At 40.2% G+C, this 27,782-nt stretch overlaps 1 protein-coding gene and 1 long non-coding RNA gene across 2 annotated transcripts; both read left to right on the forward strand.

Annotated features, from left to right (window-relative positions):
* The first annotated feature begins 1,855 nt into the window (after positions 1–1,855).
* LOC124282834 (glutamate receptor ionotropic, kainate 3-like) lies at positions 1,856–13,232 on the forward strand. Its single transcript, XM_046718873.1, has 14 exons — positions 1,856–2,667; positions 3,358–3,501; positions 4,388–4,639; positions 5,339–5,532; positions 5,670–5,831; positions 6,336–6,491; positions 7,166–7,381; positions 7,606–7,700; positions 7,928–8,018; positions 8,477–8,613; positions 8,832–9,031; positions 9,568–9,785; positions 11,205–11,455; positions 12,186–13,232. The coding sequence occupies exons 1-14, from the start codon at positions 2,562–2,564 to the stop codon at positions 12,490–12,492; spliced, it is 2,529 nt and encodes an 842-aa protein (XP_046574829.1). The 5' UTR covers positions 1,856–2,561; the 3' UTR covers positions 12,493–13,232.
* A 3,171-nt stretch (positions 13,233–16,403) lies between these two features.
* Positions 16,404–27,774, forward strand: LOC124282845. The gene is made up of 4 exons (XR_006900266.1): positions 16,404–16,533; positions 16,640–16,675; positions 26,189–26,293; positions 27,762–27,774. It is a non-coding gene; the product is annotated as an uncharacterized LOC124282845 (long non-coding RNA).
* The last annotated feature ends 8 nt before the right edge of the window (positions 27,775–27,782 follow it).

The raw sequence follows: 27,782 nt of genomic DNA on the forward strand, positions 1-27,782 counted from the left end.
GAAGTCGTCCAGCCTTGTCAACACCGACGCCGCAGCTGGTGAAAGCCTCAGCTATATAAACTTTGCTGAAAAACTTTGTTTATCAACTTAAACAACTACTTGATGATGCTTGTTAAAAATAAAAATCTATTCGAAAATCTGAATACACTCAAAGAAAAGTGGAAACGGATTGAATGAAGAGTTTCACGAACACTTGATGTCATCCCTGATGTCAGTGAGCCAATCATTTTTGTCCTTTAACAGTAGAATTTGTTTCGGCAGATAATCTAGACTGGTTATTCTCTGGCCTTTACGTTTTAATTATAAATCCATGTCAGTATTACCCGTGAAGATCCGGGTTAGAATATTGATCTTCAGTAACCCATGCTTGTCGTAAGAGGCGACTAACGGGATCGGGTGGTCAGGCTGCTGACTTGGTTGACACATGTCACCGGTTCCCAGTTGCGCAGATCGATGCTCATGCTGTTGATCACTGGATTGTCTGGTCCAGACTCGATTATTTACAGACCGCCGCCATGTAGCTGGAATATTGCTGAGTGCGGCGTGAAACTCAACTCACTCAGTCACTCACCCATGTCAATATTAGAATTACATCACAAACAAAGCAGTGTCATGTACAAGACGCAACGATCAATGACGCAGGACACGACGGTAAGGGACCGTTCATAATTTATGGCTGGGGATGTTAATAATTTTCATGGAGAAGCATGTACAATGTGGATGACCTCCCCTAAAATGTATGTACAAAATAAGTGACCCCCCTGCATGTCATGTACAAAATCAATTACCCCCCCTCCCCCTCCCCTAATTTCTAAGCATAATTTTAAACGTATTTTTATGTACAAAATTGATGACACCCCTAGTACGTGTGTACAAAATTGATGACCCCCTAGCTCCCCAGAACAATGGGTGCCCCCCTTTAAAATCAACACACACACACACACACACACACACACCATAGCCATAAATTATGAACGGACCCTAAGCAGCCAGCAAGAAAACATCTGCATCCATGTGATTCTAAGGACCTGAGGCGTGGTACCACTGGGGGCTAACTAAGTCACCATCCATACGTAATGTCGCTATATTTTCGCTGCCAGAATGTGTTCTCTTTTCGCAGTCCAATTTGTTAAATATATGAAATGCATTACTGATATAGAATTGGCTCAACAGCCATGTTGTTGTCAATTAGGGTTGTAAAATGATGTATTTGTACCACATCAGATGGGGGAATATAACGTTTCGACCACCGAAATGTACCACCGAGATTGCATGTATTTCAAATGAACAGAACTGATTGATTAGAAGGGCACCAAAGCATCTAGTTAGTTTGTTTGCAAATGCAAATGCACTCGACAACATTCCATCTCGAGAACAAGACTGATAAATAACTAAGTCTGGACCAAACAAGCCGGGGATTGATATAATGAGAAACTCCCCATGCCATTGTGGTACAGTGACGTGCAGGCAACGTGCAGGCACCATGTCTGACAAGCACTGCTTTCTGGGGGTCGATTCTGGCCCCGAATCCCTGAAGGGGACACCAGTAAGGGATTCAGGACAGAACTGCAGGTTCACATACGATGCATCGCCGATATGAAGTTTCAGCATCTGGTCGATAGCTGCCCTGCCTACTTTGGTACACGCGCCAATATCCTTCCAGGCATATTTTAATGGAAGCTTTAGCTGTGTGTTGTTATCTCGAGGGCCGACAGCTGTGTGGGCCAGCATGGACTGTCCTGATTCACTCGCTGTTAGCACTCGTGATGGACTGTGCATACAGTCTGTGTAGAGGACTATCGTTAATCGACAAACAATAAACTAGCATGTTTACTTTATATCGTGTGTGTGTGTGCGTGCGTGCGTGTGTGTGTGTGATATGTATGTAGGTAGATAGGGCTGGACTGGAAGATGGGGAGAGACTGGAGACAGTGATAGTGACTGGTTCTGTTCAGCCGAGGGAGTTTGCTTGAAATACCTTTAACATAAGAGTAAAACATCTTCTTGGAGAGATACAGTCCTTCTGATTGAAATTAAACCTGAATTCAGAAAGCAATACAGCCCTACACAACGTGATGTATATCTTCCCCAGTACTAATTGAAAACCACTGCGGCGCCGTACCCATGCTGTGCATGACACAGATAATGGTGGAAACGTGTTATCACACCGTCCTGTCGTAGACTACTGGACTGCCCACAGTGTCTGGAGGTAACAGGTTTTGTTGACACAGACATCGTGTGTACATGCTTGTCGTCCAGCGAGGTAAAGCAAGATGCTTATTTTGACATCACAGTAATTGACTGATAGATTCTGAAGCAAACCTATAGTTAGTGGCAGCAATGGCTGGTAATTGATCCCGTGGGTTCTGATTGTGGATGATGAGGAGCTCCCCTCTAGCACCAATTCCTTCCATTGATCCGCATATGGGATTGATTCTTCTGAGAGAGCAGTTTGCCACTGTCGCTGAATCACAGGTAGATGAAGACGACTAGAGGCAACAATAAGCCTCGCTCGTCCGATCTCTCCAACACGCCGACAGCTATGCTTCAATACAGGTGGAATGTTTAGATGGGAACAGAAGACGATGTCGGACGCGCGGCTGCACAGTTTGGGTGTGGTCAGTCTGGCCTACCTGATGTCCAGTCTGACTTGTGCTGTAAACATTGGTAAGTAACATCAGTGCCAATACTACAGTAGTATGATGTGATAATACTAGATTGTCGGCCTCTACATCTACGAGGGGACATCCTACTGGCAGGTACACAGGGGCGCCAGGATTGTAGGTACAGTAGCGAGATTTCATCAGAGTAGCCAGTGAAAGGTCACACTACTGATATTATCACGCAGGTATGTTTTTGAAAGATCGTGTTTTTTAGATTTAACGTTTTATTGTCCTAATAATGCTTCCCAGTTTTAGCATAATGGTTCACTGTAAAGCTGAATGTACTGTTTGCAGAGGAAATCTAACTGTTTATATAATCTACTGTTTATTGTCAGCCAATTCACACAACGCTAATTATGTCTAGTGAAAGGATTACAGCATGTATACAATATGATACTGGCCTTCAGTCAGAGTATGGTTTCACGCTGCTTATATCAATATTACGGAAATAATGCAGGGTGGAAACCAGAAACAAAAGTACCAAAGTGAGGAATCAAGTCTAATCCTTCAGAGTGAAGAGCGAAACACTAGGTTACCTCACCGCACATAACAATACACAGAGATGTTGATAGTCGGGTTCGAACATTAAATATGTTCAACCATATATAATACAATCTGTAGAAGATTCAGTATGTTTTTGTAACACTGACCCGTGGTACCTGAAAACCTATTTGTTTTGTTGGTTTTCTTCCAGGATTCATCTACCACGAATCATACAACGCTAGCAACGTCCTGACGACGACCTTGCCCTACGTCACCGCGAACGACTCATCATCCCCTGTAGGTATAGTGGAGATACGCCTGGCAGATGGGAAGATAGGGGATGCCATACTTAAAGGTACAGTGGTGCTAGTCCAATAGGCTAGAGTCCAGTCGAGTGGACAGCCAGTGACCAATGTAACGACAGTCCAGTTGTCTGCATCACCATAATCTCTTAATTTTCTCATATCCACCAGTATATGTTGGGTTCGAAATCAGCCATTTTCTATCTTTGGTCTGTCAGAGTCGTGCTCAGGGGTAACTTTAAGTTGTAAACTCTGGTCAATGACAGGCTGATGTATTACACCACTTTTTGGGGCCGTGGGGTAGCCTAGTGGTTAAAGCGTTCGCTCGTCACACCGAAGACCCGTGGGTACAGTGTGTTCAGCCCATTTCTGGTGTCCCCCGTCGTGATATTGCTGGAATATGTCTAAAACGGCGTAAAACTATACTCACTCACTCACTCACTACACCACCTTGTAGAAACACTGGTTACACTTCATCCACTAGGCAACCCGGTTCAACGCGAAGCCCGTGATAATCCGGGTTAGGACTGGCCTACAGCAACCCATGCTTGTCGTAAGACTCGCCGAATTGGTTGGTACTTGGCATCGTGTTCCAGTTGCCTGGGTCGATGTTAGTCACCGGAATGACTCGATTTTTAACATACTATAATATTGCTTCAGTTTCAGTATTGTAAAGACGATGGAAAGGTTATGGAAACAAAAACAAAATATTTATGTACTTTTGGAAAACATTTTCTTGCTCATTTATTTGGTGATGTGTCAAGGTAAATATTTACAAAAGTGTTTTACGGTGTCAGGTTAAGGTTGAGTATCTTCAAGGATGAATTTTCCAAACTTACATATTGATCTCCGAGGTTCAGTGTAATAATCTGTTGGGAAACCAAACACAGCACACCTCGTTATGTTGCTTCACTAATTGTATTGCTTCACTACTTTCAGTTTGTGAACAGGTTCAGAATCACACTATAGGATTCGTTGTTGTCTCCCCCTGTCACCTGCTGACCATCCTAGAGGGCGCTGTGGGTCGTCTCGATGTTCCTGTTCTCGGTATTCACTCTGACCCCTGCCACCACAAGGCCACGATACCCTCAACCTTCCGGGTACAGCCTCCCGCCGTGTACCGCTATAACGCCATCACCAGTCTGGTGCTTGCCGGCAACTTTATCCAGGTCACCATTCTCTCAGATGAGTGTAAGTAACGTGTCTTCATAGATGTAAGTGAGGGAGTGAGTTTAGTTTTACGCCGCACTCAGCAATATTCCAGCTATATGGCGGCGGTCTGTAAATAATCGAGTCTGGACCAGACAATCCAGTGATGAACAACATGAGCATCGATCTGCGCAATTGGGAACCGATGACATGTGTCAACCAAGTCAGCGAAGCTGACCACCCGATCCCGTTAGTCGCCTCTTACGACAAGCATGGGTTACTGAAGATCAATATTCTAACCCGGACCTTCACGGGTCAATAGATGTAAGTAACGTATCTCAATAGATGTGTGTAAGTAAGGTCTCCTCACCTATGTGTGTAAGTAACATGTCCTCACAGGTGTATGTAAATAGCGTGTCTCCAAAGATGTGTGTAAGCAACGTGTCTCAATAGATGTGTGTAAGTAACGTATCCTCAGAGATGTGTGTAAGTAACGTGTCTTCATAGATGTGTGTAAGTGACATGTCTCAAGAGATGTGTGTAAGTAACGTGCCCTCGGGGATGTGTGTAAGCAACGTGTCTTCAGAGATGTGTGTAAGCAACGTATCTTCACAGATGTGTGTAAGTAACGCGTCCCCGCGTATGTGTGTTTTACTGCAACGTTGTGTGTGTCTAACGATAAATTGTATTGTCTGTTGATGAGAGTTGTTTTTTAACGATCACTAGAATGTTATTTTGTAGCAGAGACTCAGGTAACACACTTCCGGTCCCTTCTCTCTGGTGCCTTTGTTGAATCGTCCGTGACATACATGCATGGAGGCTACAACGCACCAACTGCGACAGCACTGTTGTCAAGAGTAACCGACAACGACGAGTCGACGACGTGCCTCCTCCTGATGCTGGGGGAAGCATCACTTAAAGCAGTTTCACGTCTTGTAAGTTTCTACAGTCTATAATTATCATCCAAGGAGTAATATTTCAGCTCTTATTTTATCATCTGTTCCAATGAATATACTATTTGCGATGATGATTATGTAAAATTGCTATGTTTATTCGTTCTAATACCCTTCAGCTAAACACCACTGAATACAACTTCGAAGACCACATAGCCATTGTTGTGCCATCTTCAGCTGTCAGCTCCACTCACGGACTAGAAGGCTTCGCTAAGTTCAGGGACGTCCTCTACATACCTACAGCCAAGCCCACCTCTCCCAGCGATGCCAAGAGCTTGAATGTAGGCTGACTGTCATGTTTTGGCAAATAGCTGATAAAAAGTGTTAAAAAAGTGTGAAAGGTGAAATATATTCGTTGAAATTTGCTGAGTTTATCATATAATATGACATGACATAATGTAATATATATAAATAAGTCACCCTACCTGTTCAGTTGCTTCATATCAGAAGCATAGGGGTGTCTATCATTGGTCGGAATATGCAGTGTTCTTGCTATTCAAATCTACCATCGAACTCAACTAGTACTGACGTCAGACTGATGGTCGTGATACCCAGGTGAACGGACTAGAGACACTACAAGGTGAACTGATGTATCACACAAGATGACAAGTGGATCACTGACCAATGTCTCTTATATCAGTTTGAAATCTCTCTCTATATAGAAACAGGCACGCTAACAGTTAAATTCCATTTCACTTACTCCTTCAGTGATTGTTGTATGCCGCATGTTAACTGTTAACTTAATCTTACTTTGTTAACTCCTTCTCTTCTCCAACTGATGGCAGACAACAGATGCACACGTGGAGGACTCCTTCAAAGCCCTCATAGCGGCGATCAGCGTCAACCTGGCAACGACAGACAACGTCACCGCCAGACGCTGCGGAGACAGCTATGTCAATGTATCATCTGTAGTTCACCACGTGACTAACAGCTTACGTAAGGTAAATATGCAATCTTATCATACCAAGTGAAAACGATGTGTATTCCGCACTAATAACCATGATGTTTTTATAAACATTAAAGAAAACGATCAGATATATTTAAGTGATCAATATATAGATACACGTCAGGTTTATTTGGTTCGGTACAGTAAATACAGCCGCCATATAGCTGGAATATTGCTGAGTGCGGCGTAAAACTAAACTCACTCACTCGGTAAATACAGGAGCTTATTGGTTAAAAATAAATCTTGGGCAATTTCACCGATGACTGCATTTCTGATGTCCTCTTTATGGTATACGGCTGGAATATTGGTAAAAGTGGCATAAAACAAACTCATTTTCGTTCAGATGTTTTGAGCAAATGTAAAACGTCAACGCCAGAAAATAATCAGGCGACAGACGACAATTGTAGGAATGGATCAGTAAAAGTTAGTGATGACACCAGATGTTCACGGAAAGGGCAATCATGTCCTGCCCTACCGGCAGCACGTACAGCTGACGCGGTGTGCGCACAAATGGTAGTTTTTTGCATGACGTTTTACAGCAGATTTCATGATGTGCGAAGCAGCCTATAAACAATCCCAGATTCCCTAGACAAGGGAACACACGTGTAATAGTTCATAAATATGTTACAGATAAAAACATTAAATAATGTCCAACGTAACTCATTTCAGTTGGAAACAAACAGTACGCTGTTTGACAACAAAGGACACAATCTGATGGGTCATTACAACATCGAGAGGTTGAGGTACCAGAACAATACGTTGACATCAGAGCACGTGGCCAGGTGGTCCAAGATGGGTGGGCTGGACGTCCCTTGGGGAACTCAGTTGTTCCGCGAAAGCACCAAGGGTCTGGGAAACATCACCCTGAGGGTGGGCACTACCGTGGTAAGGGCATTACTGTAGCTTTCTTGAAGTCGGTTCTAAGATTCAGGTTATTATCATCCATCAGTACATATATTTCTTAAGACGTGTACGGTAATACTTACTCTTTAAATAATGTGTTGACTGTTGATGGTTATATTAGATAATATTTACACAATCTAAGGTTAGAAATGTGTGTACATGTGTATATAGGGAGGCCAGTGTGACCCTATATTTCTCCGTATCAGGCTGCACCATTTGTGATGAAGCTGCCCAACAACACCGGCTGGGAGGGGTTCTGTGTCGACATCTTGGACGAGCTGGCGGCGAGGCTCAACTTCAGGTAGGCGGTGCAACGGGGCAATGTGTGAGTGAGTTTTGTTTAGCGCCGTTTTAGCAATATTGGAGCTTTTACATGGTGGAAAACATAAAGGTAGCGACTTAACTGTGTCCATTGGGGAAAATTCGAACTTGGCCTCTGGCGTGAAGACGCTACCAATGACTTACCAGACTTGTCATATTTCATGGAGTCTGTTCTGTTGATGTTCCAAACAGCTTCATCTTGTGTAGGTACGAGCTGATACAGTCTCCTGACGAGTTCTGGGGAACGGTGGATGAAGACGGCAACTGGAACGGCGTGGTGGAGATGACGAGGAAGAGGGTTGGTGCATCCATTATGTAACTTGCATGTCTCATGAAGGATTTCATTGGCACATCCAGTGACTAGATGGTGACGATTGTTAGCTTTTCTTTGGGCATCGACTATCTGACAACCTGGGTTTGACTCGGGATCTTTTGGAAAAGATATTTGGTTCACAACAAACAAAATATTTTAGTCCACCTGATATGCTGGATGCTGGTGACAATGTCTTGTGGCTTCCACCATAAAAATGTATATCATGCAGTGTCTCAAACATTTTTGTTAAATCTTCTGCTAAATCATTTGGCTTTCTATTTGTCAAATGTTAACAAAGTGTGTGTTATGTTAAGCATGGGATCATTTAAGGAAGGCGCCTTGTGCCACCCCTTACTATCTTCCCTAATCGGTAGCAGTGTTGTAGTGGTTGCAAGAAGAGGTCACATAGAGTCACACCTCAGTTTAGCTTGTCATGTCTTCAGTCCGTTGACCTGGGTATTGGGCCCATCAGTCTGACGTCAGAGCGGGAGAGGGTGATTGACTTCACCAAGCCATATATGGAGGAAGGGGCGGGCATCATTCTCAGGCGTTTCGAGGACAAAAGCAGCAAGATTTTCAGGTAACTGACTTATCTCGTTACATAATGTCTGCTACCGTGCGTTCAAGAGAGAAGTCCCAGTCAACCCACACATTAACGTTTTGTTTTGTCCTGTGAATAGGATTTCGAGATCTACACCATAGAGAAGTCTGACCCACGTGCCTTCAGCAAGCATAATAAGCATCAGTATACGAAATGACATGATCTATTTGTATTGTGGACCTGTTGTTCTGTTCCAGAGTGTTCAAGCCGTTCTCTGAGAGTGTGTGGTTGGCCGTGGCTGGAGCCGTGCTGGTGGTGGGCTTCACATTGGCCCTGGTCAACCACCTTAGTCCCTTAAAGCTGCAGCAGACGGATGAGGATGGGGAGGGGAACAGAAATACGGAGATCAGCACGTCAGACAACATCTGGATAGTGTACGAGTCCTACATGGAGCAAGGTGACCGGATGTGTGCCGTGGCATTATTAGACCAGCTGATCAACCCCTCATTTTGTTGAGGATTTTAATTTGTTTTGATTTACTTGGATTAGTTTGATGAGAACAGTGCTCTGAGTATATTCATTTTCGTATCTCCGTCACAAGACGTAATTATGATTAAGTTGGATTGTCGCTTCTTTGAAAAGGATTTTATATATCCTACGGGATGTCAGTTGTAGACGGTTTGTCCTGATACCGTAGATACAGGTATGGTGAAAATTCATAACAGCTACAAATGTTGGGTTCGAACCTGAGAGCACATTCCCGTGGCACAGCGCGTCGACATATAACATATATAGAAGAAGCAAAGTCCGGAAACAAACGAATAGACAATTTCAAAAGTCCAATGTCACAAATCACAGTAACATTATTTCGTGTAGATCCCAGAAGCTTTCATTATAAAGCGATTAAAAGTGTCGATGTTGCAGTTCTTGGTAATTATTTTAACAAGGAGAATACTTATTTCCCCTCATCTGTCCCCCTCTTACCTTCTTCAGGTTGTGAGATATCTCCGCCTAACATATCCGGCCGATTCATACTGGGGTTTTGGTGGGTGTTCACTATACTTATGGTGGCCTCCTACAAGGCCAATCTCGTCGCCTTCCTCACCGTCAACTTCGTGGGCAAACCCATCAGGAACGTCGACGACCTCGCTGAGCAGACTGTCATAAAGCCCCTGGTTAAACAAGGCTCCAACCTTTACCAAGAACTCCAGGTACCGTCTCGTACATTGTCACAGCAAACGAGGAATTCTTAATGGAGTGAGGTCACCCTTGCTTACTTTCTTGGTTTAAGTTTCGTCTTTATGATAATACATAGTTACTGGCTCACGATGTTTTGTTGTCGATAGTTGTCTAGGTGCTTTAAAGGTTATCCCATTCCCTTTTGTAAGGGTCAGCTTTGTTTGCTCGTTGTTCAAGGCCGCTCTCATCAATATTACAACTATGTGACGGGGTCTATTCATAATTGCGTCTGGACCGGACAGTCCAATTGTTTGACATCATGAACATCGAACTCTGTTACTGGGAGACGATGACATGCAACGAACCTGATCACCCGTTATCGTTAATAGTCTCTTACGATAAGCGCGGGTTGGTGAAGACAGTTCGAACACTAATTTATTTAGATAATTTGCAATGAATGAGCAAATATTGACTTCCGCCGTGTTATGTTTTCTGTATATGTCGGTGGGGATCCAAGGACGTGTGTCACAGGTTGTATGTGTGTTGGAAATAGAGCCCTGACCGTAGGCCGAGCGAGCAAATCCTGTATCACTACACTTCACCCAAACCCGTGGATATTGAACTTCACGGGTTTACTAGAGAAATGCAAGCTGCAATAAATTATTGATATTGAATCGTGTTTGTAAATTACCTCAACAGAGAAACGCGAACATACCGTATAAGCTAACAGCAATTTAATACTTCAGAGTCAAGTGGTAATATGTGGTGATAGCCATTGCTGTACACATCGATATGTCTAGATCGGAAACCGACTGTTGCCTGTGTTGATGTTCCATGACGGCAATATATCAATAGAGGCAATCAAGTGTTCAGCATAGGTGGTAGCAGGTAATATTTTCCTGTTGTAACAGTGTGCAACAACCACGCAGTATTGATTTCGTCATATGTTGTGTATAAATAACGCTCACGGTACACGCATCACACATAGTGGTGTTAATAAGTGCTCCAAATCGAATGTGCGTCGAGACGTCTGATGATTCATACATCATGACTTTCGAGTCAGTTCGAGAGCTGCTTAATTCGTTACAACACACTCCCGCACAGTGACATAATTCATGTGCTACAAGCTAATGGGCACATCACTCACCTTGTTTTCTCTTGGAAATAATCGCTATAATTCTAACATAGCCAGGCCTTCTGGGATTTTGTGGGTTTTAGTGTTATTTTCAGATTGCCTTGCATACTTAAAATATAAGATATGCCACTACTTAATAACTATGGTGAGGGTACGACAACATATTTGTACTCATGAAAAGGATGGTATCTCCTGTCCACAGGGATTTGACAGCTGCATATTTCAAATAAAGGTGACCCAAAGGAACTCTGAATATGAGAGCCTACAACCGTATATAGGACTATTGATATTATATGTGTGTTTTTAATTGTTCCAGAAAGGAGAAACAGAGACTTTCCGGAAGTTGTGGGCAATGGTGAAAACAGCGCCACCTGTGAAGAACAATGACGAGGCTCTCCACTTGGTTCTGACTGGTGATTATGCACTGCTGACTGACCAATCACAGATCGAGTTTCTGCGTATGACAGACTGCGAGAATCTCATGTCTGGCGAGACTCCATTCAATGTAGGGGGTCTGGGTTTCATTGTGCCAGAATCATCCCCATTGCTTGAGATCTTGTCCTTTAAGTAAGTGAAAGTCATAAGCCATTATAAATATAGAAAGCCAAGGTTATGCACATTTACGTAAGGTATTTCAGCAGAACGTTATAAATAACCCTGATTCTGTTGATGGGCTTAGGTTTCACGCGTATATATTTCACCATGTATATTCGAATTATCCAAAACAAAAGCATTAAGCAGCCTAAATCAATGTTTAGCCAGTGTGTGTTTGCTGCTTAACACCACCCCCATCTATATGATCGTCCAACCACTCAAGAGACTGATATTATGAGCAACTAACTACGCCGTCGGGATGCTCACGTTATCAACCGAACCCCGATCCTGACCACCCGACCCATTAGAACCAGAAATGGTTATTTGCTGCAGGTGCCATAGATTATTTTTGGAACTTAAGTTTGCAGTAGTGGTGTGGTTTACTTTCTTTTACACAACAGTCAAGTTGGTCACTGTTGGTAACTGGGCAGGTTTGAGATAATCCTGTATTAGGGAATGTAACAGGAACTTACTCTTATAGGTTAGACAAGTTGACCACTGAGCCGAAAGGCCTACTGGTTCTTAATATCAACGGTCGTATGTGCATTTGTTCTCATAATGATCCCCACTCACTCGAACTTAAACATGTATATTGAATAATATAAATCCCATCTGTCAGAGTGTATTCTAATAACCTGTTGCTTGAACAACGACACAACCCTAACGTTTAATCCTTAATTTGACTCAAAGCTTTTGTGCGCAGTCTGATCCAGCTCCAGGAGGCGGGTCTGATCGGAAAGTGGCGACGCAGGTGGTGGTCACCTAGTTCCATGTGCCCGACGTCCAGCCAGACCAGTACGGTCCAGAGTCTGGAACTGGAGAGTACAAGTGGCCCATTCTTGGTGTTCGCCGGCTCCACCACCTGCGCCCTCCTCTGTCTAGGGGTGGAGTGTGTGTACTTCAGAGTAATGGGCAGGGGCAAGGTGTGTTGCAAGTCGCGTGGGCCAGCAAGACCACGGGAAACAGAAGACGGCAGTTCCAGAGAAGACACCACTAACGAGAGGTTCTAGGAGACAGACCAGTACTAGACAGTACCAGTACTAGATTACCTCACACTGTGATGCCATGTCGGGATGCTGGATGAACATAGAAAATACCATATACACGTCCAGTTGTATCATCCCGCCTTGCTGGACACAAGCGTGTGTTTGAAGAGCTATACATACCCACACTGAACCTATACCAATGTTATCGCATACATGAGTTAAGTAAAGGTGCAGCCAGTAATTACAACTACCATCATCCATATCTATGTTCACAACATTAACGTGCAATGTGTACTGAAGACCTTGTATATATATCACATGTTCTCATTTTCGTGTGCAAAAATTTGATGTGTTCTGTGAAGTTTCTGTGTACAATATGTGTACAATATGTACGAGATACCTGTCAATATCATGTACAGAATATGTATGCAATGTCCGACATTCTTGCCTGGAGCAGCTACAACGTAACTATAATGTGAATCGCGTAAGAAATGTATCCTTGCATTGATTTCTATCATATTTTATTGATATCTGAAATTGTAAGCCCGCCTCATTGAACATCAGCTACTTGTTGTTAAACCTGAAGCAGTCTTAAAAACTACTGGCTCAATCGTTTTCGAGGTCATTTCATATACGGTGAAATTAACAAACTTCTTTTCAGTCAATAGTCCCCTATGAGAGGCAAGCTGACATGTTTCCCTGATCAATATGTTGCATGTATCATTAACAACGACTGTTTAGATAATAAACATACACTTCATCAACGAATCTTGCCTTTATTGGTATAGTTAACAGTTCAAACAATGTGGTTGTGCAAGTGATAACTTGTCAACAAGAGCACTCTCGAGTATCAGAGATAGTGGACATCCGGTTTGAATCCGCATCAGTATCCCAGCGGTATCATGAACCCTGACCTTCATGGACCCTGACCTTCAGCGTGATGTGGCAACCACCAGGGAACAATTCCATCTTCTCGCACGTAGTTCATGCATCTCAATAAACACATGAAGCGGCAATGATTTTACAGGATATATATGAACGTAATGTGTCATTAAACGCTATGCAGGTGGTCTATGTACTTACTCAGCGTAATGGATAATCTGTATGTACTTGCATAGCATAATTGATCATCTGCATGTACTTGCATAGCATAATGGCACATCTGGATGTACTTACAGAGCGTAATGGATAATCTGTATATACTTGCATAGCATAATGGATAATCTGCATGTACTTGCATAGGAAAATGAACTTACATAACAGAATGGATAATATGTATATACTTGCATAGCCTATGGATAATCTGCATGTACTTGCATACATAATGGATCATCAGTATGTACTTACATATATATTGGCAGTGTTTATGATGCAGAGATTCCTTGCGGCCTTTAAACATTGTCAATACAACGGGTGTGCAATATAGATTGGTAAATATGATGATTGCGTTTATTCCAACATTATGTAAGTAACGTGGCCTCCACAATACACTTATAGGAGGTCGATAATAGATTTTGGAACCATTTTGCGTGGGTCAATACCATTTAACAGCACATTACAGGTGCTTGTGTTGAAACAGAGTGAAGACGGTTACAGATGATTTTGATGAGGACACGGAACTGTGTTTGTGTTGCCTCATGCCAATTCTTAGCTTCTGTAGATATGTATGGCCAAAATAAGAATCGAAGGATCATGTCTACATGCTGTTTACGTCACAATGGTGTCTGCGATGTCAGGAAACGTGTCGGGAAATGGAGTTTTAAACAATTATCAACTCGTGTGCATATACTGCATTTCAAAAGAAGTTGAGTGAGCTGCTCTGTGTCAAATACACTACTACACGTTCAATACCCACAAAGTTTAGTCCGGTTTGATCGCCGCCCAGGAGCGAACGGGAAGGTGAATATGGTACAGGAACGCAAACTCTTCTGGCTTCGGTTGTATATTCCACGGGAAGTTGAGAATGCCAATGAAATACACTCCGCTCCTTATGCTGTTTGTACATATCGGAGAATCATACCCCGTCAACTCCATTTTGTGATTTGGAATTATCTGTGACAAGGAAGGAATTTTCCGTTACATCAATGTCGTAATCACAAAGTTTCTGTGACTTTAGACCAATTCATGGAAATTGATATGTACGGGGGGTTTTTTTCGCTGAAAAAAACAGCACATCTTTATGATGAAAGGGGAGAAACCCTAATCGGAACATTTACTATTATTTTTACACTTCTTTATGGGGTCATTTGTCACAATATACCGAATATTTATTAAAAAGTATCAATTTCGTAACAATTCATGCTTTTACATGATTATCAGTAGCTTTCTGAACAACATATATTTACTTGTTACTGATGGAAACCTAATGTAAGTAAATGTGAATTCAACTCTCTTGTAATATTCATTTTGTAGGTATACAGGTCATTTATCGTACCTTACCCTTCCATTGCTGATGCTAAAATCACAAAGACTCTGTGACATATCGCAAAGTTTCCATCGCAAAAATCACAAAGACTCCACTCTCGCTTTGACCAAGTTACCTATCCGTGTATACTCTCTTGTAAACATATTTCTATATTTGTATGTACTGTATATAGGTACAACGTAAATACAATACCCCGTAGTCATGGCAACAGCTATTTTGCGAAACCTTTGTAATCTTCGTAACATCGGCGCGGTGTAGCTTAATGTAGTGTACATGTGTTAAAAAATGTGGCAAACGTTAAACAGGCGGTGTTATTTATCGTATGCGTGTGGTGATATCCCCAGCCAACAGTCAATATTTCCCGAAGACCAAGCCAAGAATTTGTAGTATAATACTTATGTGCCGCAAAAGACCAAAAGACGCTACATGCTGTTCCAATGCCTGGCATTTGGACTGATGTGCTTAGTCTCCGTATAATGTGACTGACTGGTGGGTTCGTGGTCAGCTGCGGCATATAACTCAGCTGGCTAGCACAAAAAAAACATTGGACATTAGACAGGAGTAGTGCAAGCGGACATAGGACCATGGACACGCTCATGCACATGAATACAAGTCGCAAGTTATGCGCAATAATCTTGGTCATGAACTTATCCCATTTCACCCTATATGGGAACTAAGATAGCAGTTCTCATGACATGTCAAAGGTCACAAATATTAGCGCTTTAGTCTCCAGCACAGAAAGTCACGTGCTGCCTGTTTTCTTCATGGCGAGGGGCAAGGGAAATATGTCCCCGCTCTGGAATGTATTTACTTCTCAGACTTCTTGCAAAGTATTTTATGAAGATCATATGGACCAACATCCTGTCATGTAGGAAATATAATGTTTGACATCAAATGCAATTCGAGTGTCTGTATGAACTAACCTTTATAATATAGAGTTCAAAAGAAGTTAAGGACCATCCAATTTCTGTTATATTGCTGTTGTATTGTTGATATGCCACGACAAGATAATGTACATAATTATGAGGAAATCGGGCAATCCTTCACTTCTTTTGAATAGTCTTAATTATATACCTGTATGTTATGACCAGTGTGTGAGTATCCCGTGCATGTATTGTCTATGAGCTGTGACACAACCAGTATATATCCAGCTGTGGTACCGTTGTAATGGAATACAAACCACCATGATTCTACAAGGGAACCAATAACGGTAAACCGTCTCTTGAGACCAACTACCCAACATCATCACAATCTACCCTGAGAACGTAACATGAGTTGCAGCAGAAGGCTCACTGTAAAGGCGCGCTCATATTTGTTTAATATTCGTCAGACGGTGCAATGTCAACAGTGATCCTCTGCACATTAATTACGCTTCATCAATGTGGTTGATAACACAGGCTTCCTTAAGTGGGCGTCCCTGGAAGATCAGCTGACAATCACAGACGAGGCAACACTACCATAAACTATGGCGCTCTGTTCCATTAGATGAGATCAAACACTGTATCTTTAGTCATCATCAACAACGCTGCTGTCGATAATGGATGCCACCACTATCACCTGACAGGTAATGGACGCATGGGGAGGGGTTACTGACATCAATCAAGCTACTTCTCTTGCTGGTATTGATTAGGTGAGGCCAGGTGAGCTTCTCGAGCGGAAGATTGATTTCGCAATGTTTGGCCAATCGAAGGCTCGGGCGATGGTTATGCGTTAATATTCACCTGTCCTCTCTTGTTTTGATTACAGGTAGACGCCATAAGCATCAGGTAGAAATACAGGCAGGTAAGTACAGTCCATTTATATCTGCAAATGACATGTTATCTTTGAAATTTCAGCATAAAGCGTTGGATGTGACGTTTCTACATCTAGAATGTGCTTATATTTAAAGATGTTAAGAAATACTCTTTGAAAACAACTGAATGTTTCCGTACAATGTATGAGTACAATTAATGCTTGTTCGTTGTTCGTGTCGGTACGACCTGATACTAAAGATTGAGCGATAGTCTTTTGAGAGAAGAGTCCTAGCTTTTATACCAGCTATTTTCAGTAGCTGCCTACCAAAGAGCGTGTGCTGCCGTTTTATGACGGTAAATTGTTATCGAGCGTCAGGTATTATAAATGGTATGATGTATGTGAGCATCAAAATACAGACACTGATCTAAATTTCTATTACTACTCTTGTCACCACAATCAAACGTTCTCTCAAATAAACTGTCCGAAATTGAAAATACCAGTTATTCATGACACTGTAGTTGTTGATGTTGACCTATATCTGGGAGGATGTAGTTGTCGTGTAGGCGATGGTCCTGCCACAGCTGTGTTTATATAGGTTGCCCCCCGGTGATATCTGACACGGACATCATGCTACATTAACCACTAATCTGTAATCACCTGGCAGCTCTGTCAAATGAGGCTACCTTTAGCATACGTTAAACCACCTACAGTTGCAGGTTAAAGCTGAACATTCTGTGTTGAACGCTGCAGCAATAAATACCAACATTAATACAACATTAGCAAACAGAACATAAATGTTTTTATACTCATTTCCTGGATTTTGTAATATTGTGCAAATAATCACACACACCACCCATACACCCCACCCCTCCCCCCACCCCTATTATGTCAAAATCAGTGAGAGAGGATTTCATGCTGATATTGACTCTGACTTCGTCATACTATTATGAAGTGACATCGAGTATTACCTAGATTTGCACTGTCCTGTTGCATGTGGCTACAGCTGTATGTGTGCATATCAACGCATTGCTATGAGTGTGTACAGACCTACATGTGTTTATCAATGTATTGCTGCATGTGTCTACAGTTGTACATGTGGATATCGATGTATTGATGTATGCGTGTACAGACGTACATGTGTTTATCAATGTATTGCAACATGTGTCTACAGTTGTACATGTGGATATCAATGTACTCGTGTATGTGTGTACAGACCTACATGTGTTTATCAATGTATTGCTACATGTGTCTACAGTTGTACATGTAGTTATCGATGTATTCATGTATATGTGTACAGACGTACATGTGTTTATCAATGTATTGCTGCATGTGTCTACAGTTGTACATGTGGATATCGATGTATTCATGTATATGTGTACAGACGTTCATGTGTTTATCAATGTATTGCTACATGTGTCTACAGTTGTACATGTGGATATCGATGTATTCATATATGTGTACAGACCTACATGTGTTTATCAATGTATTGCTACATGTGTCTACAGTTGTACATGTAGTTATCGATGTATTCATGTATATGTGTACAGACGTACATGTGTTTATCAATGTATTGCTGCATGTGTCTACAGTTGTACATGTGGATATCAATGTATTCATGTATATGTGTACAGACGTTCATGTGTTTATCAATGTATTGCTACATGTGTCTACAGTTGTACATGTGGATATCGATGTATTCATATATGTGTACAGACGTACATGTGTTTATCAATGTATTGCTACATGTGTCTACAGTTGTACATGCAGATATCAATGTATTCATGTATATGTGTACAGACGTACATGTGTTTATCAATGTATTGATACATGTGTCTACAGTTGTACATGTGGATATCGATGTATTCATGTATGTGTGTACAGACGTACATGTGTTTATCAATGTATTGCTACATGTGTCTACAGTTGTACATGTGGATATCGATGTATTCATGTATGTGTGTACAGACCTACATGTGATTATCAATGTATTGCTACACGTGTCTACAGCTGTACATGTAGATATCAATGTATTCATGTATGTGTGTACAGACCTACATGTGTTTATCAATGTATTGCTGTTACGTGTCTACATTTGTACATGTAGATATCAATGTATTCATGTATGTGTGTACACACGTACATGTGTTTATCAATGTATTGCTACATGTGTCTACAGCTGTACATGTAGATATCAATGTATTCATGTATGTGTGTACAGACGTACATGTGTTTATCAATGTATTGCTGCAAGTGTCTACAGTTGTACATGTGAATATCAATGTATTCATGTATGTGTGTACAGACGTACATGTGTTTATCAATGTATTGCTACATGTGTCTACAGTTGTACATGTGGATATCGATGTATTCGTGTATCTGTGTACAGACCTACATGTGTTTTTCAGTGTATTGCTACATGTGTCTACATTTGTACATGTGGATATCGATGTATTCATGTATGTGTGTACAGACGTACATGTGTTTATCAATGTATTGCTACATTTGTCTACAGTTGTACATGTAGATATCGATGTATTGATGTATGTGTGTACAGACCTACATGTATATATCAATGTATTGCTGCATGTGTCTACTGTTGTACATGTGGATATCGACGTATTCATGTATGTGTGTACAGACCTACATGTGTTTATCAATTCATTGCTACATGTGTCTACAGCTGTACATGTAGATATCAATGTATTCATGTATGTGTGTACAGACCTACATGTGTTTATCAATGTATTGCTGCATGTGTCTACAGTTGTTACATGTGAATATCAATGTATTCATGTATGTGTGTACAGACGTACATGTGTTTATCAATGTATTGCAACATGTGTCTACAGTTGTACATGTGGATATCGATGTATTCATGTATATGTGTACAAACCTACATATGTTTATCAATGTATTGCTACATGTGTCTACAGTTGTACATGTAGATATCAATGTATTCATGTATATGTGTACAGACGTACATGTGTTTATCAATGCATTGCTGCATGTGTCTACAGTTGTACATGTGGATATCGATGTATTCATGTATATGTGTACAGACGTACATGTGTTTATCAATGTATTGCTACATGTGTCTACAGTTGTACATGTGGATATCGATGTATTCATGTATGTGTGTACAGACTTACATATGTTTATCAATGTATTGCTACATGTGTCTACAGTTGTATATGTGGATATCAATGTATTCACGTATATGTGTACAGACGTACATATGTTTATCAATGTATTGCTACATGTGTCTACATTTGTACATGTAGATATCAATGTATTCATGTATGTGTGTACAGACCTATTTGTGTTTATCAATGTATTGCTGCTGGAACTGGAACTGTTTGTTGGCCCATACCTTTCACCATGATGATACCGTACTGGAACTGTTTGTTGGCCCATACCTTTCACCATGATGATACCGTACTGGAACTGTTTGTTGGCCCATACCTTTCACAATGATGATACAGTACTGGAACTGTTTGTTGGCCCATTTCTTTCACCATGATGATACCGTACTGGAACTGTTTGTTGGCCCATACCTTTCACCAAGATGATACCGTACTGGAACTGTTTGTTGGCCCATACCTTTCACCATGATGATACCGTACTGGAACTGTTTGTTGGCCCATACCTTTCACCATGATGATACCGTACTGGAACTGTTTGTTGGCCCATACCTTTCACCTCATGATGATACCGTACTGGAACTGTTTGTTGGCTCCATACCTTTCACAATGATGATACAGTACTTGAACTGTTTGTTGGCTCCATACCTTTCACCATGATGATACAGTACTGAACTGTTTGTTGGCTCCATACCTTTCACCCTCCTCATGATGATACCGTACTGGACTGTTTGTTGGCCCATACCTTTCACCATGATGATACCGTACTGGACTGTTTGTTGGCCCATACCTTTCACCATGATGATACCGTACTGGAACTGTTTGTTGGCCCATACCTTTCACCATGATGATACCGTACTGGAACTGTTTGTTGGCCCATACCTTTCACAATGATGATACAGTACTGGAACTGCAGAGTAAAACAACACACCTAAGAATTAAGCCAATATGGAATTGCTGTTATTTATATAACTACAGAAAACAGTTACACATGAGGCTAGGGAAGGACTTAATTGCTGATACGATTGTCATCAGTTCCATCAGTTTCCTCATATTGTGAATGGCATGCATCTTTAGCTGTACTGTTCTGATTACGCCATGCTACCTTCTCCTCATGTATTTTGTTGACAGTTTTATGGATATTTATTTCGAAAGCACTGAGCAGATAAGGGAAAACACATTTTATCAACGCAACGCCTAGTTTAATCAATTTTCATTCAGATAAAAACATAAATCTCGCGGATCGCGGGTATATGTGATTTGTCCGTGATCTCCCACTATACCCGACTTTTAATCAATACCAAATGTGCAAGAATTGGGTGGCGATGGATATTTTTCAATAAAGGGCCGTTACCATTGTTTGATTAGTGAATGAAAGCTGCATGTGGTCTAGCTGGAATAAAGAGGAAAACAGCCCTAACGATTGACAGCATTGTTTGGCGACAAGGACGCTACACGGTTGATGTGGGTATTTCTGGGGGTAGTATTGTTGTGTGTTGAATCCCGTGTTGTAAGAATAACCCTTAACCGGAAATTAGTCAGTAAAGGAATTTGATGTGAAACCAACGAACATCAAAGAAATGTCATATAATTAACAACTGTATTCTAGTTTACAAATGAAAACAAATCACTACAATGGAAGTACAAAACAGAGTGGCAGTACACGCTCAGTAGGGGTACACGTACAGTGGCAATATAATATAAAAGCAGTGATGATAATATAAGATCATTGATAATAATACAAAATCACTGATGATGATAAAAGCAGTGATAATAAACTATAAGCAGCGATGATAATACAAGATCACTGATAAAGCAAAAGCAGTGATGATAATATAAGCAGTGATGTTAATATAAAATCAGTGATGATTATAAAGGCAGTGATAATAATATAAGCAGTGATGATAATATAAAAGCAGTGATGATAATATAAAGGTAGTGATGATAATATAAAGCAATCATATAATAAATGAAGTGATGGTAATATATACGCAGTGATGATAATATAAAAGCAGTGATGATAATATAAATCAGTGATGATAATATAAATCAGTGATAATAATATAAATCAGTGATGATAATATAAGATCATTGATAATACTACAAAAGCAGTGATGACGATAATGCAAAAGCAGTGATGATAATATAAAAGCAGTGGTGATAATATAGATCACTGATAATAATACAAAAGCAGTGATGATAATATAAAAACAGCGATGATAATATAAGCAGTGATGTTAATATAAAATCAGTGATGATTATAAAGGCAGTGATAATAATATAAGCAGTGATGATAATATACAAGCAGTGATGATAATATAAAGGTAGTGATGATAATATAAAGCAATGATATAATGAATGAAGTGATGATAATATATAAGCAGTGATGATCATATAAAAGCAGTGATGATAATATAAATCAGTGATGATAATATAATCAGTGATAATAATATATATCAATGATGATAATATAAGATCATTGATAATAATACAAAAGCAGTGATAATAATATAAAAGCAATAATGATAACATAAAAACAGTGATGATAATATAAGCAGTGATGTTGATATAAAATCAGTGATGATTATTAAGGCAGTGATAATAATATAAAGCAGTGATGATAATATAAAAGCAGTGATGATAATATAAAGGTAGTGATGATAATATAAAAGCAGTGATGATAATATAAAAGCAGTGATGATAATATAAATGAAGTGATGAAAATATAAAAGCAGTGATATAATAAATGAAGTGATGATAATATATCAGCAGTGATGATAATATATCAGCAGTGATGATAATATAAAAGCAGTGATGATAATATAAAGCAGTGATAATAATATAAATCAGTGATGATAATATAAGATCATTGATAATAATACAAAAGCAGTGATGATGATGATGATAATATAAAAGCAGTGGTGATAATATAAAAGCAATGATGATAATATAGATCATTGATAATAATACCAAAGCAGTGATGATAATATAAAACAGTAATGATAATATAAAAGCGGTGATAATAATATAAGCAGTGATGATAATATAAGATCATTGGTAATAATACAAAGCAGTGATGATGATGATAATATAAAAGCAGTGATGATGATATAAAAGCAGTGATAATAATGTATAAGCAGTGATGATAATATAAGATCATTGACAACAATGCAAAAGCAGTGATGATAATACAAGCAGTGATGATAATAAAGGCAGTGATGATAATATAAGCAGTGATGATAATATATAAGCAGTGATGAAAATATAAAGCAGTGATGATAATAAAGGCAGTGATGGTAATATTAAAGCAGTGATGATAATAAAGGCAGTGGTGATAATATAAAAGCAATGATGATAATATAGATCATTGATAATAATACCAAAGCAGTGATGATAATATAAAACAGTAATGATAATATAAAAGCGGTGATAATAATATAAGCAGTGATGATAATATAAGATCATTGATAATAATACAAAGCAGTGATAAGGATGATAATATAAAAGCAGTGATGATGATATAAAAACAGTGATAATAATGTATAAGCAGTGATGATAATATAAGATCATTGACAATAATGCAAAAGCAGTGATGATAATACAAGTAGTGATGATAATAAAGGCAGTGATGATAATATAAGCAGTGATGATAATATAAAAGCAGTGATGAAAATATAAAGCAGTGATGATAATAAAGGCAGTGATGGTAATATTATAGCAGTGATGATAATAAAGGCAGTGATGGTAATATAAAAGCAGTGATGATAATTTAAAAGCAGTGGATGATAATAAAGGCAGTGATCATAACATACCCATGCCAATAATGGTTGTCAACTCCTCCCCAACTCAACCATCACACACCTCACTCATCACACCCAAAACCCTCTCCAACCAAAAATATTGAAGGGGGTGACAACCATTATTGGCATGAGTATATTTACATACAGCAACAGTGGCCAAGCTTCCAAAATAGTCCTGGGCTGAGTATTAAGGGTAAACAGTGATCTTCCAAAAGGAATGTTGTCTTCTTTTATCGAGAGATGTAATGTGGGATAACTGAGAATCGCTCCCGATATATTTAGTGTAACTCTTCCGGAACTTTCCATGATAATAGTCTTGGTTAGACTGTACTGGAAGTCTCATCCATTTATTGCACCATGTTGCATTCTCCGTCTAAATATAACATAAGTCTATATATAGCACACCACTGCCCCATACTGAATGTCATACAATGAATGTCAGTACAATGAATATCATAAAATGAATGTCATACAATGAATGTCAGTACAATGAATGTCATACAATGAATGTCATACAATGAATGTCATACAATGAATGTCATACAATGAATAATACAATGAATGTCAGTACAATGAATGTCATACAATGAATGTCATACAATTAATGTCATACAATGAATGTCATACAATGAATGACACAGCCACATCGTGCAGAGGTACAGCGGTGTGCCATATATTTATGAACAAACATGGCTGTCGTCACTGGCAAGACGCAGGGCAGCGACAAATTCAAACTCGCGTAACAACCAAATTATTAGAGTCCTTGGTGATGTATCCCTTGGCAGCAATTATTTTCCTCAGACGACGTGGGATAGACAAATACCGTTTTCTTATATAGTTCACAGGTATGTTTTCCTCAGACGACATGGGATAGACAAATACCGTTTTCTTATATAGTTCACAGGTATGTTTTCCTCAGACGACATGGGATAGAGAAATACCGTTTTCTTATATAGTTCACAGGTATGTTTTCCTCAGACGACATGGGATAGAGAAATACCGTTTTCTTATATAGTTCACAGGTATGTTTTCCTCAGACGACATGGGATAGACAAATACCGTTTCTGATATAGTTCACAGGTATGTTTTCCTCAGACGACATGGGATAGACAAATACCGTTTTCTTATATAGTTCACAGGTATGTTTTCCTCAGACGACGTGAGATAGACAAATACAGGTTTCTGATATAGTTCACAGGTATGTTTTCCTCAGAAGACGTGGGATAGACAAATAACGTTTTCTGCTATAGTTCACAGGTATGTTTTCCCACGCGCGTCGGATCTCTCGCTCCATGTCCTCATGGGTATTGATGCAAACAATACGTTGTCGCAGTCGGTTTTTCAGCAGAAGCCAACAGTTCTCTATAATATTGGCATCTGGAGACTGTGCTGGCCACAAAATGCCATTTATGACATTTCTTTGTTTATATTCTGCTACTATACGGGATATGTGCACATGCGCCTTGTCGTCTTGAAAACTATTTTCATTCGGAAAATGCCGGACAATAACAGGCCACAACTCGGAATCAAGAATATCTATCTATTTCTGAGCATTTATGTTACCTATTACAACAGTTCCAACGCCATGCCAAGTTACGCAGCCCCAGACCATCAAAGAAAGACGTGCATGACACCCGGGACTCAAACACTGAGGGGTGTACTCTTCGCCTGGCCTTCTCCACACATACACGCGGTTGTTTTTTCTCCAATAACCATTTTACATTCATCACTGAAGATGACTCTGCTCCATGCTTCATTAATTCTCAATCGAAGTTTTCCTCTGGCCGAAGCGAGGCGATTTCTCACATTCACATCTCTAATACGCATTTTCTTTCGAACGACACCTCTATGATAATTATTTTGGAATAATTTTCTTTGCATTGTACGCTCGGAGACAGTTCTGATCCTATTCTGATTAAACCTTGAGGTGATTTCCGACAAAGGAGAAATCCGACTGTTTTTTACTAACTTTAAAGATGACGAGTATCACGTGCAGTCAGCGATCGACGGCGTCCAGTTCTTTGGCGATTTTCTGTGCTTCCACTTTCCAGAAATCATTTTACAACACTGCGAACTGTCTTCCGAGGTAAACCAAGATCCCTGGCAATTTCCCTGTATTTTTGGTGCTGTTGGAACTTTGCAGTAATCAAATCTTTAACAGACTGTGAAAATTCTCTTTTTCCCATGCTACCGGAAATCGCCTGCGTAAACAAGCAGACGACACAAAACGTCACGTGCTGAAAGAGCAGGGTTAAATTAGTATCCTTCTGAATTTCATGACCGTACGTCGCCTGTGTCATACTGAATTTGTATTTTAATGAACCATTAAATTTCATGATTCTCACTATTTGGGACATGTTCATAAACTTTTGGCACACCGCTGTATGTTGACACTGCATACTTGGAACTAACATACAGCATGTAGTCCAGAACTGCCATCGTGTTGAGTGCTGTGTGTCTACCTAACAGCTGCAAAACAGATGCTTAAAGACAGGAAAACTTGTTGTCATGATGTGATTGTTTGATTATAGTCTTATGGGGAAATCATGCGTAGTTTGAAATTCATTACATTAGATGTGCATATGTTAGTAATGTATGTAAGTAGGTTGTTCAATTTTCAGAAATTAGGTCACTGACTGTTGGGCTGACGATGTCGTGGATATATCAAGTTGCTTTTGCCGTTTTTGTGTGGGCCTCTACATCACAGGCATTCAACGTCACTGTTCGTGAGTTAATAGCCGAGTTTATGCTATATAATAGTGAATGCTTGGACGAGCGATGCGCGTGCGTGTGTGTGCATTTGATTTATTAATGTATAATACCACGAATACCATGTAGAATAATATACATGTTTCATGCAAACATACTGAAACCCATTAAAAACACATCACCCTATTATCATTGATCATGAAAAATGCAAATCCAAACTGTGCTATGTTACTTTTTACTGAAAAAGGTGAGGCACATCAAGAAGCACCCGCGTCCCTGTGTGATCACGTGACCCACCATTTGCTGAAAATCCCCTTTTCATGTTTAAATCTCGTGAAAATGCAAAACGCTTAGCGGTTTCAACCTCACGATCGTCCTCACACAGGTTCAAATCAGCGTCCAGAGCGTCCACTACCATTCGTGGACCAAGGGGTATCATCAGTCCCGAGATGCTATCACGGCCATTACATCAGCGAAGACTGTGTGCGTGCAGACCCCATATTGGTCCGATACGGACCCAGAGTTTGTTTTTAACGCCGCCCTAAGCAATATTCCAGCTATATCGGCGGTGTGTAAATAATCGAGTTTGGACCAGACAACCAAGTCTTCATAATCATGAGCATCGATCTGCGCAATTTGGATACGATAACATGTGTCAACCAAGTCAGCGAGCCTGACCTCTCGATCCCCGTAGTCGCTTCTTACGGTAAGCATGTGTTGCTGAAAACCAATTCTAAGCCAGATCTACACGGGAATATCGGCGTTGAATCCTTAGACGGCTGATAGGTGTTCTCTTCTGACGAGTCCAGATTTCATCTCAGACATGCGGATGAAAGGAACAGACTCTGGTGTCGACGTGGAGAATGTAACGCCGATTGTCGAGTTCAGTAGATGACACCGTTATGATTTGGGGAGAGGTTAGGGTTCATGGCAGGACACCTCTACACATATGTCGAGTTACAGTTCAAACGTATACAGCGGAGGTACCGAGAACAATAGTTGTTATCCACATACGGCAGATCAACTTCTTTACATTTTGCAACAGGATAATAAACGACCCCATACTGCTAGACACAGCATGACTCTTCCCATCGAATAACGGCCACGAGTTAGAACTCGCTTAGCAGGAGGGTGACGAAGATGTGTAGCTGTGCTCGACGAAAATGATGTCCATACCCATTACTAACATGGACTGTGTGAAAGTTTGGCGTGCATGTGAAATTTCAGTTTGACCCTCGTCATTGTTATCGTTTATAAAGTGTTGCACTAATTATAAATGATGAAAGACTGCTTTTGCCGGACAATTTCAGTGTCAGTAGGGACAAATTCTTTTCTCCATATATAAGAGAAATAATCTCTATTTATTCCGGTAATTCGTTTCTAGTGGATTTCAGTATGTTTTGTATAAGAGAGTTATCTAATAGGTTGATGCCCCGATTATTAACAAACACAAATATCATTTCTTGTTTACATGTTGCTCTGTAGTTGTGATCCGTGAGCAAAAGG

The sequence above is a fragment of the Haliotis rubra genome, unplaced genomic scaffold (assembly GCF_003918875.1).
Source record: "Haliotis rubra isolate DU_JTF1 unplaced genomic scaffold, ASM391887v1 Scf304, whole genome shotgun sequence".
NCBI lineage: Eukaryota > Metazoa > Mollusca > Gastropoda > Lepetellida > Haliotidae > Haliotis > Haliotis rubra.

Coding starts and splice junctions, on each gene's coding strand:
- LOC124282834 (XM_046718873.1), top strand. CDS start 2,562: ATGTTTAGATGGGAACAGAAGACGATGTCGGACGCGCGGCTGCACAGT. Junction 5,533..5,669: donor TTAAAGCAGTTTCACGTCTT/GTAAGTTTCTAC, acceptor AATACCCTTCAG/CTAAACACCACTGAATACAA. Junction 6,492..7,165: donor TGACTAACAGCTTACGTAAG/GTAAATATGCAA, acceptor AACTCATTTCAG/TTGGAAACAAACAGTACGCT.